Below are 12,081 nucleotides of genomic sequence, written 5' to 3' on the forward strand. Positions count from 1 at the left end.
CAGCCTGCCCCTCCCTGGCTTTAGAGACCCCAGGACTCCTGCCACTTCTAAGGTAACAAGCATAACCCTGTGCATGTGACTCCAGCCTTGCACCACTGCTCTCTGCATCCAGCCCCTTCTGGGTCCACATCTGTTGCTACTCTGCCCTGTTCTCCCTACCCAACCCCATTAACTCGCCCTTCAGAGCCCCTGCCTGAGGCCAAGCCTCCTGGCCTCTCAACCAGCTCAGAGCTCCTCATGTTCCTCTCAGAACCCGTGTCACAGCTCATACTTAATCTTTTCATCTGTAAGATCCCTTGGCCCATGTTGGCTACTCTCACCAGCAAGAGACCAGGTGAGCATAGGGCCTGGCATTAGGGAGGACCTGAGGCCTGCCAACTGAATGTAGGGGCAGCACAATGCCCCGTGTAAGGGGCGTTGCTCAACACAACCTCCAGAAAGGACAGTAGTATGAACGAAGCACAAAGGATGAGGCTGGCTGAGGACGGAGGGGAGCTGAATACACAAACCGGAGCCCAGGGGTGCTAGCATGGGGCTTAACTTGAAGCCCTAATAGGGTCCCAATACCCTGGTACTCAGGGGGTGTAGGGGCTTCCAGATGCAGGTGTGAAGCAGAAAGTGTGAGGACAGCCAGGGCCATGCGCTCCTCAGCACCAGAGCCCTGCACAGAGCCGGGCACATCTCAGTCCCTACTGTAGGCACTTACCCAAGGCTCAGGGCCCAGCTGCTTACCTTGCATATTGTGCCCAGCAGAGCTCCGTCCCGGCTCCAGACGGCAGCCTGCACTAGGTCCCCATGGGCCGCCAGCTCTGTAGAGAAGCAGCCAAGGTCAGGAGGGGGTCCAGGGTCTCCCCACCCTATCCTGGGCAGTGGGGGCACCAGGGAAATGGGCGCAGGAAGGCCCGGCTTGGGGTAATGCCCAGGACAGTGGCAGTAGCTGCAAGTGTCTGTCTCTGGCAGGAGGACCAAGGGCAGCGTCTCCTTCCAGACATGCTGCACTACAGCCGGACTCCTTCCTTTAGCCCTGCCTTCATCAGGCCATGCTTCTACTCAAGTCTTCTGAGGCTCCCTGCTTCTTGCTCAGCCTGGCTCACTTCCCACCCAGGCTTACCCCCAGTCACTCACCAACACACTCCAACTGAGTCACACCAGCCCATGGCTGAGCCACACACATTCCCACCATAGGCCTCTGCAAGGGCCATCCCTGCTCCTCCCCACAGTGTGACAGTTTTAAAACATGTCCACGGGGCACCTGGATGGCTCAGTCTGTGAAGCATCTGCCTTTGGCTCAGGTCATGATCCCAGGGTGCTGGGATTGAGTCTCACGTCAGGTTCCCTGCTCAGCGGGGAACCTGCTTCCCCCTCTGCCTCTAACTCTTTTTCTCTCATGAGTTAAAAAACAAACAAAAATTAAAAAAAAAAAAAAAACACGTTCACAAATTATTTGATGCTCATCCTATTATAGGTTGAATTGTCTCTCTGCAAAAAAAAAAAAAAAAAAATTGTCTCTCTGCAAAAAAGATGCTGGGATGCGTGGCCGGCAATGTCGGAAAAGCATGTGACTTCTTGATCTTGGGGTCATGAGTTTGAGCCCCACAACGGGAATAGAGATTACTTAAAAATAAATAAACTTAAAAACAAAAAGATGCTGTCACCCTAATCCTCAGCACCCGTTCTATAACATTATTTGGAAATAGGGTCTTCGTAGATCAACTTAACCTGATACAGTTAGGGTGGGTCCTAGCCAAGTAGGACTAGTCCTTATGAAAAGGGAAGTTCGGACACAGAGTCAGATGTGCAAAGAAAATAGATGATGTGAAGACACGAAGAAGACACCATGTACAAGCCAAGGGACGCCTGGGGCTTCAGGAGTGAGGAGCGAGGCCTGGAACAGGCTCCCTCAAGTCCCTCAGAAGGTGCCAGCTCCATCCCAACACCTGGTTTCAGACTTCTGATCTCCAGGCTGTGAGACAGCAAGTTTCTGTTATTTGAAGCCATGGAGCTTGTGGTGCTTCATTACAGCAGCCCTAGGGATCTAATGCACAGAATGCAGAGCCTAACTCACCTCCTCTTGAGTGTGAGAACTGAGTAACTTGTTTCTAACAGAGTCTGGTGTAAGTGGGGGCATGTGACTTCCAACGTTGGGCCAGAAAAGTCACTGCCCTTCTTCCCTGCTCCTTCCCCTGTGGATGGTCCAGGGAGGCAGACAGAGGCCAAGCTGTGGGGAGATGGGGGATAAGGGGGGCACTCAGGCAGAGGCCCCATGCAGGGACTGAGGCATGTCTGTGTCTGCCAACCCTTTGAGAAGTTGAGCCTCCTGCCCCAGTCAATTCTTCAGGTGAGGAAGCAGCCTCACAACACTGAGCCAGAACCACCCAGCAAAGCAGCTCCCAAATCTCTGACCCTCAGAAGTGATGATGTGATAAATGCTCATAATTGTTTTAAGCCTCTACGTTCTGTAATAATCTGCTCCACAGCAGCAGATGACCACTTTGCCCAGGCTTACAAGCCTAGGATTCACCCCAGCCCTGTGCCCACCTGCTCTGCAGCCAGGGCCCAATGGTTTAACCTCATCTGTGACAGGAGAATGGCAGTGCTGCCCGGTGGAACTGGTATGCTGAGGGGAGCAGCATGCCCTCAGCACAGTGCCAGGCCTGAGAGGGCTTGAGACACAGCAGTTACAGCTGGGTGACCACCTAATGACAGGTGACCCTCACCTCTGCTGGAAAGCTCAGGCCAGTCTCCTTGAAGGCACCAGGAGCTCTCTGTGGGTAGCTCACACTACTGAAGGCCCTCGGTTGTCCTCTTGGTCCCAGCCCCAGAGGTGGGGACCTCACTTCGGTGAGCCTGGCCCACCCTGGATGTTCTGGATGGCCCTATGAGATAAGGTCATGCTTCAACTCTCGGAGCCTCGTGTTTTAGCCCTAAAAATCAGGTGAACGTGTCAGGGCCTTGGTAGAAAAGACCCTGTGACGTCACCACAGAACATCAGGGCTCCACGTGGGTCACAGGGTCATAACCATTCACTGAGGAATCTGACCCAAAGCTGTCACCAACTATGTGTGGTCTGAATGTCTGTGCCCCCCACATGTTGAAGTCTCACTCCCACTGTGATGGTGTCTAGAGGCGGGGCCTCTGGGAGGTGATTAGGTCATGAGGTTGAAGCCTCAGGATGCTGATCAGGCCCAGAGAGCTCCTTTGTCCCTCCTGCCACGTGAGGACACAGCTCCAGGACAGCCATCTGTGACCCGGGAAAGAGGCTGTCACCAAGCACTAAATCTGCCAGCACCCTGACCTTGGAGGTCCAGGCTTCCGAACCACGAGCAATGAATTCCTGTTGTTTCTAAGCCGCCCAGATGTGGGTGTGGGTTGGAGCAGCCAGACTTGGAACACACTAAGACAGACTCAGTCATGAAAATGACAGGAGAAGCCTGGGGGAGGGGCTGCAAGAGAGCAAAATCCTCGTCTGGCAGAAAGGCAGCCAGAAGTTTGTTTTCAAAACCGAAGTGACATACAACTCAAGAAATAACAGTATAAGGAAGGTACTTAGACATACGGAGGAAAAACAACTTCACGAAACGACAACAGATGCCTACAGGAAGTGGGCAGGGATGCAGCGTCTGTAGTCAGTTAAGCTAGAATCTTACAACCTTTCATACCACGTACACGTAAGACTTGAACGCGTGTTTTAAAATTCACGTTATGGAAAACACAAAGAAAAGGAGCGCCGTCCAGACGGGGGCTGCCCAGGGAGGGGTGGCCAGTGCAGCCTGTACCTGTGAGGGCCTGATGCTTGGCTACATCCCAGACCTTCACAGCCATGCCCGCTGCACTCGCCAGGACACCGTCCGCAGTGGGATGGAAGTGCAGCACCTCCACCTGGACCGGCTCAGGGCCCAGCACCAGCCCGGGCACCGAGGGCAGTGCCTGGCCAGAGGCGGGCAGTCGCCACAGTTTCACCTATGGGGAAAAAGCAAGGCCGTGAGCCCTGGGCTGCCCCAGCCCCAGGTGTTGTACTTGGGCATGGGGGCTGTGTATTCCACGTGAGGAAAGGCAGGGTAACGCAGCCCAGGATTGAGGGGTGTAATTAGGGGGGAGGGGAGCGCAGCCACAGGATGGGAGCTCTGCTCCATCTCCTCCAGCATCCCACACCACCCCAGCCCTGCTCTCCGCAGGTAGCCAAACAGTAGAACAGCAAGTCTGGACCACAGGGGAGCCAGTGTGGGCCGAGGAACAGAGAATCTGGGCTAGCCTGGCTCTGGAGGCCTGGGGTGGAGGGCAGTGGGAGGGACATTGAGCAGCTCGTCCAGCAGCTCCACTCACCGTCCTGTCGGCTGAGCCCGTGGCCAGGAGGAAGTCATCAAAGGGAGAGAAGTCCAAGTCCGTGACCAGGTCTGTGGGAGAGGAACAGCTGACACAGGCCTGGCAAGAACTCACCAGAACTTTGTTTTCCAGCCCAATATCCTATCTCCCCAAGGTGCAGAACCACAGCCCAGGATTTCAGAGGTGGGGATAACTGCCTACACAGTGGCAGGCTGAAAGTCCACAAGGAAAGGCACTTCTGGAAATCCCTGCCTGTGACACACAAAGGCCCTGGCATCGGGAAGTCAGCACAGTGAGAGGCAGAAAGCTCCTCAAATTACCAAGCACCTGAATTTGCCCAAAATCCAGAGCCCAATGCAGGACCTGGCATGCAAATGTGTGAATGAATGCAAGTGCCAGGCCTGCTCTGGACCCACGAAGGATTCACAAACTGGACAAATGCCACCCAGCCCTAACAGACCCTCAGCACCCACATAAGGAGACACACACACACACAGACATCTCTGCAGATGTGTTAAGAGGTAGGCCGACCATGAGGACTCCAAGGTCAGGGCTCAGGGCAGCTTCATAGAGGAAGCACGGTGAGCCCTGGGGAGTATGAAGCACTAGAACAGGTTAGGACAACAGGGAAGCAGGCGTTTGGGTGACACAGCCAAGCTAGGAGTTCTCCCCCTCAAATCCCCACCAGGGCTGACACTCAGGCCTAAGTGTACCTGACCCCTGCCTTAGAGGGAATTCTCTCTTAGGGGAATTAAAGCAGGAATTGGAAGTGCCTAGTGACACGGCGCCTCAGGGACTGGCCTGGGTGGAGGGCAGCCAGCTGGGAGGAAGCCGTCAGCTCCCATGCCAGGACCTTCCTAAGGCCTGCATGTCCAGCTGCTCCTTTGGATTTGGAAACTCCCCAGGCCTTCAGCTCTGGAAGCTCTCCTATAAATCCCCTTTTGGCTAAAGACATCTGGACTTGGTCTCAGTTCTTCACAACCCAAGAATCTGAACTGCTCAGCTCTGGAAGGCCAGGAGAGGGAGACAAGGGCACACAGAGTGAGCCACAGCCTAGAGAAAGAGGAAACCTGTTTCCTGAAACCACCAGGGGGTGAAGGAGGTCAGGGCTCAGTGTGTGTGTGGGGGGTGGCAGGGAGTTGTGAGCATGATGGCCAGGCTTACATCACCAGAGCAAGGAGCACAGTGATTATCCCTGCTGCCTGCCTCCTCGGAGGGGGTCAAGCAGGTATATTTTCCTCTCAGGGCAGAACCAGACTCTGGCCATCCTGGAGGAAAGGGGAGGGGAGGGGAGGGGAGGGGAGGGGAGGGGAGGGGAGGGGAGGGGAAGGGAAGGGAAGGGAAGGGAAGGGAAGGGAAGGGAAGGGAAGGGGCAGATGAAGACAGGCACGCCCTGGGACAGCCCTGACCTGGACTCCTGGAGCTCCTGCCACCCTGCCTGTGGGCTGTACATGGGACTAAATCTCAAACCATTATGGTAAGTGAAAGATGCCAGATTTGAAAGACTATGTGTAGTATAATTCCATTTCTGCAAAATGTCCAGAAATGGCCAGGCAATGGATCAGAAGCTGGCAAACATTTTCTGTGAAGAGTGAGACAGTAAGTACTTTAGGGTTTAATGGCCATACGGTTTCTGTCACTACTCTTTGACTGTAGTTGCTGGGAGAAAGCAGTCACGGGCTGAATGTCAATGAAGAAGCGTGGCTGTGCCTCCAAAATGCCATTTACAAAGACAGGCAGCAGGCCAGATTTGGCCATGACAGTAGCTTGCAGACCCTGGCAGCAGAGGCAGAAAGTAGATCAACGGGTGCCTGAGGCTTTGGTGCCAGAGGTGGAAATGGATTAACTGCAAAGGGGCACAAGGATCCTCTGAGGAAACGTTCTAAAATTGGGTTGTGGATACCCAACTCTGTAGCTTCCCTAAGAGTCATCAAATTCTTCACTTAAAACAAGTCCGCTAATGGTTCATAAGCGATGCCTCAATAAGCTTGTAAAAGGCTTTAAGAAAGAATTAGATGAGAAAACACAGACAACATTCTCAGCACATGGAGAGCTCCTGCCCGATGTTCACCACTGTTCCTTTATCAGCTGCTGTTCGCATCACCTGGACCCCAACACTGAGCTGCACACCCAGACCGGGGACCAAGACTCAGCCCCTTCCCTCACCCAAGGCCGCTCAAGAGGCGGCCAGGAATGCAAGCCAGAGGGGCTGGCCCACAGCCACAGCAGCTGGACACGAAGACAGGAGGCAGCTGGGTCCGTGCTGCCACGGCCCAGGGAGAGCGAGCTGTTCCCAAAGAGTGGGCAGGCTGCCAGGCAGGCTGCCGGGCGCCCCCAGAAGCAGCTGCAGCACACAAAAGCTCTCTTTGTGAGGGCCCGTCTCCAGCCCCAAAGCCCAGCCAGGCCTCCCCTTGAAGACACTAAGCAGCCTGGCTGGAGAGGGGGCCTGGTGGGTGAGGGGTGGTCTGCTGGGGTCTGCAGGGCTGAGAACCGCATAAGGTTGGGTCCTCCACAGTGACAGGGAGCCAGCATCAGCCTGGAACCTGGTGCTGGCCAGCACACATCCCCTTCCTCTCACCTGGACAACCTGAAGCACTCAACTTCCCCTCTCTTTGCCCCAGCGGAATTCTCAACCAGGACCCAGCCTTCCAATATGGACACCATCTGCACGAATGCACAGTGAGGACAGCAGGAGGAACCTGGCAAACCATGGGGCTGTGGCACCAGATGCGTACGAATCCCTGCACCCGGGGAGGGAGGAGCAAGTTCTAGACTTCCTCGGTCCAGTCTCCACTCACCCGAATGGCAGCCGAGATAGGTCACATGTCTCTTGTCCTCTCCTTGGCTCTCCAGAGGCACAATGCCCAGCACACCTGTCAAGCAAACACAGGGGCTCTGACTTCAGTCCTAATGGGAACCGTCTGTTGCCCAGGGCTCCCAGAGGACACAAGACCCAAAAGCTCAGTCTTGGACCTCCCCAGAGTCTCCACCGATCACATAGTGATTGGTCCAAGATTATTTTCTTAACCCATATGAGAATCTTCTGTGACAGAAGATGTATGGAAGATATTAGAGAAAAAGGTGGTCTCTTTTTGGCATAGTGGGTCATATGAGGTCAGCCTAGGACCACCAATTACCATTTTTCCCATTTCTCTTACTTGAGAAAGGACAGCAGAGCTGAAGGACAGCACACAGCTCAAGGCTGATGGCACATGTGAGTGTCCGGATACAGCTCTGCCTAAAGCTTTTGGACTTCTTACTTATACCAGCCAAAGAAGTATCTGAGTTTTGTTTAAGTCAGTTTAAGGCCTGATTTATCACTAGCAACCAAAAAAGTCCCAACACACACAGGATGCTTTTCAAATCTTGGTGTTCCTGTGGACCCCAGCCAATCCAGACTCCCAGATGAGGACAGCTGAAAACAAAGGGGGCAGTCCTATCCTTGTGTCCTGGCCTCCTCTAAAAACCATAGCCAGGGGTGCCTGGGTGGCTATCAGTTAAGCGTCTGACTCTCGATATCAGCTCAGGTCATGAGCTCAGGGACCTGGGATTGAGCCCCATGTCAGGCTCCACGCTCAGTGTGGAGCCTTGCTGGAGAGTCTCCCTCTCCCTCTGCCCTTCCCACTCATGTGGTCTCTCTCTCTCAAGTAAATAAGTACAATCTTTTTTTTTTTTTTAAGATTTTATTTATTTATTCATGAGAGACACAGAGAGAGAGAGGCAGAGACACATGCAGAGGGAGAAGCAGGCTCCATGCAGGGAGCCCAACGTGGGACTCGATCCCAGGTCTCCAGGATCACGCCCTGGGCTGTAGGCAGTGCTAAATCGCTGAGCCACCCAGGCTGCCCAAATAAGTAAAATCTTAAAAAAAAACAAAAACAAACAAACAAAAAACACAGCTAGCGTGGTTTTTTTTTTTTTTTTTTTTTACCGTGGTTTATATAAAGTTTACACACATGCTCGAATTAAAATCAATCTGATTACTGTACAATGATGCCGACCTCTAAGCCCCACGAGGATGCTCCAAGCCTCTGGCCTGCAATGAGCCTGCCCTTCTCCCTTATCCAAATTAGGGTGACAATTTCTGAATCTCCACATCCATGTCCACCTCCCTACCTGGACGGTCAGAGTTAAATGCAATCAAGTGGCAGCTGGATTTGATATGGTTCCCACATGAGGCTGTTGTTCCTGCTCGAATGTCACTGATCCAGGCCTGAAAATAAAGAATAAGAATTGTGACAGCCAGGTCTCTGCCCATAACTAAACCAGGGGCTGCGTTATAATCCAAAGAACTTTACCTTAAGGCTGCACCATTAGAAATCCATTTTTTTTTTTTGGATCTGACCCTGTCTCCACTTATGTACTCCCTCAGAATATGCAAAATATTATTGAAATAACCTAAGTCATAAGGGGGGGTAATATGGCCTTTTAATCAGTTCTCTGATTTAATAAGGAAGAGATGACTGTCAGAAGAAGCTCAGGATAAATGAAGTCAAGAGACCACAGGGTGATTCTGTTAAGAGGGAAAGAGAGAAGCAGAGAAAGCAGAAGTGAGCACGTAAGAGAGAAGACAGATTCAGCTTCCTCCAGGGCCTTGCTGAAGCCTCCACCAAATACAGGGGCGTCCTGTAAGCCCCAGAAAAAAACATTCAACTTCAAATCAAGGACTCTCCACAGAGTCCCACAGAAAGGTAAATGATGCACCCCTGAGAAAAGGCAATAATGTTAACATCCCCACATACTGAGAGGCAAGGGGCCACTTTTTTGAAACTAAGATCAGCAAGGTCCAAATGTTTTCTGTTGGTATCAAAGCACTGTGTGACACTCCTCCCTGTGGCATGACAACTGAACACCCTTGTTTCCTGGCCCATGCAACCGGGCACTGGAAACCGCCCACCACGTGCAAGTTTCTATTTAAGTGTTCACCTGTGGAGGGTAGAACAATATTATCTTGCATTATTTCGTGTTTACTGTACAAATAGAGTGACAGGAAATATCTTTGAAAAGGAGAACAGGGACGCCTGGGTGGCTCAGTGGTTGGGCGTCTGCGTTCGGCTCAGGGCATGACCCCGGGGTCCTGGGATCGAGTCCCACATTGAGCTCCCCACAGGGAGCCTGCTTCTCCCTCTGCCTATGTCTCTCATGAATGGATAAATAAAATCTTAAAAAAAAAAAAAAAGAGGGATCCCTGGGTGGCGCAGCGGTTTGGCGCCTGCCTTTGGCCCAGGGCGCGATCCTGGAGACCCGGGATCGAATCCCACGTCGGGCTCCCGGTGCATGGAGCCTGCTTCTCCCTCTGCCTGTGTCTCTGCCTCTCTCTCTCTCTCTGTGACTGACTATCATAAATAAATAAAAAAAAAAAAAGAAAAAAAAGAAAGAAGAAAGAAAGCAAGAAAGAAAGAAAAGGAGAACAGATCACCTGTGTGTCATTCCCCGCCCCCCTCCCATCTCACTGACCTAAACTGTCTAAAGCTCTATCTGTAATCTCTGGTCTCATGCTTATCTGTTTACTTTGCTGGACTAAGACCCACCTGGGACAAGCCCCAATGCCCATTGAGTATACCCCAGATCCATTCCAGGAGTGCTTACTACACTCAGAAAGACAGTATTAATGTGAATCTGAGCACCTTCTCCACCCCTTGCTTTGCTTTCAACCTTTTTTTTTTTTTTTTTTTAAGATTTATTTAGTTATTCATGAGAGACACAGACTGAAAGAGAGAGACAGAGACATAGGCAGAGGGAGAAGCAGGCTCCATGCAGGAAGCCCGATGTGGGACTCCATCTTGGGTCCCGGGATCATGACCCAAGCTGGAGGCAGGTGCCCAACCGCTGAGCCACCCAGGCCGCCCTGCTTTCAACCTTTTATTTATTTATTTTTTAATTTTTATTTATTTATGATAGTCACAGAGAGAGAGAGAGAGAGAGGCAGAGACATAGGCAGAGGGAGAAGCAGGCTCCAGGCACCGGGAGCCCGACATGGGATTCGATCCCGGGTCTCCAGGATCGCGCCCTGGGCCAAAGGCAGGCGCCAAACTGCTGCGCCACCCAGGGATCCCTGCTTTCAACCTTTTAATGGTTCCCCACTGCACTCAAAAAATAACCCAACTTCTTCCTGTGGCCCTCAGGCTCTGCAGCACTGCTCTGGACTCATCTGACACCCCGCTTCCCCATCTTTGCCCTCCATCCACTCTGGCCCACTTTCTATTCCCCCACCAGGCTCTTTACCACCCCACTTTTCTTGTAGTTGGCTGCTTCTCACTCTTCTGGCCTCGGCTTAAATATCACCTCCTTCCTACAGCCTTCCCTGACCACTCTATCAAGATTAACTTCCACGTGGCCATTTACCTCCATCTCCAGCCCAGCCCTTCTTGCGCATTCTTCAGTGCATTTACTAAAACTTGTCATGCCCTTGCAGGCCTGTCTGCCTGCTGGATGTCTCCCTCACAAGACTGTAAGCAGCCCAGAGGAAAGAAAGCGCTGCGGTGTCCACAGCTGTGGTTCCCGGAGCACACGGAAGTACGGAGGAAATACCGTCCAGAGTATGAAAACAGGGTTTCTGCCCCAGGCTACCCTGCTTGCTGTGCGTTTGCTCCTGATGGGGCTACTGGAGGTCAGTTCCTACGCCTGCCCAATAACATTGGGAGCAGCAGAACAGGACTGGCAGCATCTCTGAAGCGCACCCGTCCTCAGGCCGGCTGCCCTTGCAGGGGCCCGAGGGGTCCCCCCCACACCTGGCTCAGCTCTAACTCTGGGCCCCGCCTCCTCGGGCTTCCGCAGACCCCACCCGGCCGCAGGCAGCATCACCCCAGTAAGAGAAGAGCAGCTCTTGCGCCAGCCGCGCGAGAAGGAAGCGCCGGCGGAAACCCGGGGGAGGGGCGCGCCTCTTTCTGAGGGGCTCTGGCTCTTGGGCTGACACATCCGGACTCGCCAAGGCCAGGGGAGACGGAGGCATCTCTCCCGCAGCCCAGCCTCGGGCAGGGCCGATCCGGGCGGAGCGGGGGCCCGCAGCGCCCGAGCCCCGGCTCCGCGGCGAGGCCGACCGGAAGCCGGGAAGGCAGGCAGCCTCGCAGGCCGCAGGCCTCGGCCGGGCGGCTGCACCGCTTCGGGGGTCCCGGGGCGAGACGGGCGAGCGCGCGGGCGGCAGCGCTCACGGAGCGGCCAGAGAGAGCCCGGCCGCGGGAGCCCCGGACTCTGCCCTCCGGGTGCGCCGAACAGCCGGGCCGCCGGGCCGGGCCTGAAGGGGGCGCCCCGGGGCAGGCGGGCTCCGGGGTACCCGCGCCGGGCCCGGCGGGGAGGGGCGGGGGCGCAGGGACCCGCGGGCAGGGCTCACCTCGCGACGGGACGGCCGCGCCTCCGTGTGCCGGAACTTGGACACCTTGAAGCGGCTCATGGCGACGGGAACGACGATGGGTGCAGCTTCGAGGGCCCGGGCGTCGGCTCTCAGGTGCACCGACAGCAGCCGCGACTCCCGCCGCCTCCGGCCCCACCCGCCCGCGGCCGCCCGCGGCCACGCCCAGCCACGCCCCCGGCCAATCGCAGCCCGCTCCGGCCCACCAGGCCCCGCCCCCCGACCAATCGCCGCGGGGCCGCCCTGCGAGGCCACGCCCCGAAGCCGGCGAGCTGGCCGTGCGGGCGGGGAGGTCACGTGCGGCGCGCTGTCTGCCCCCGACCCCGTGGGGCGCGCGCGGGCGCTGGGGGCACAGTCCCGGTTTTGGAGTCAGGCGTTTTCCTGGGGAGGCTCTCCGGCGTGCGAGGCGT

The 12,081-nt window shown here is 54.8% G+C and overlaps 1 protein-coding gene across 4 annotated transcripts in view; it reads right to left on the reverse strand.

Annotated features, from left to right (window-relative positions):
* CORO7 (coronin 7) overlaps nucleotides 1–11,821 on the reverse strand; it is a 58,572-nt gene extending 46,751 nt beyond the window's left edge. For all 4 annotated transcript variants that reach the window (XM_077906418.1, XM_077906419.1, XM_077906415.1 and 1 more), the window contains exons 1-6: nucleotides 11,654–11,821; nucleotides 8,440–8,536; nucleotides 7,122–7,196; nucleotides 4,324–4,394; nucleotides 3,777–3,960; nucleotides 733–809 (exon numbers count right to left, since the gene is read on the reverse strand). In XM_077906418.1, coding sequence (XP_077762544.1) covers nucleotides 733–809; nucleotides 3,777–3,960; nucleotides 4,324–4,394; nucleotides 7,122–7,196; nucleotides 8,440–8,536; nucleotides 11,654–11,713 — 564 coding nt within the window. In that variant the 5' untranslated portion in view covers nucleotides 11,714–11,821. The remainder of the gene's footprint in view (nucleotides 1–732; nucleotides 810–3,776; nucleotides 3,961–4,323; nucleotides 4,395–7,121; nucleotides 7,197–8,439; nucleotides 8,537–11,653) is intronic.
* Nucleotides 11,822–12,081: the final 260 nt, after the last annotated feature.

This window comes from Canis aureus, chromosome 8 (genome assembly GCF_053574225.1).
Source record: "Canis aureus isolate CA01 chromosome 8, VMU_Caureus_v.1.0, whole genome shotgun sequence".
Classification (NCBI taxonomy): domain Eukaryota; kingdom Metazoa; phylum Chordata; class Mammalia; order Carnivora; family Canidae; genus Canis; species Canis aureus.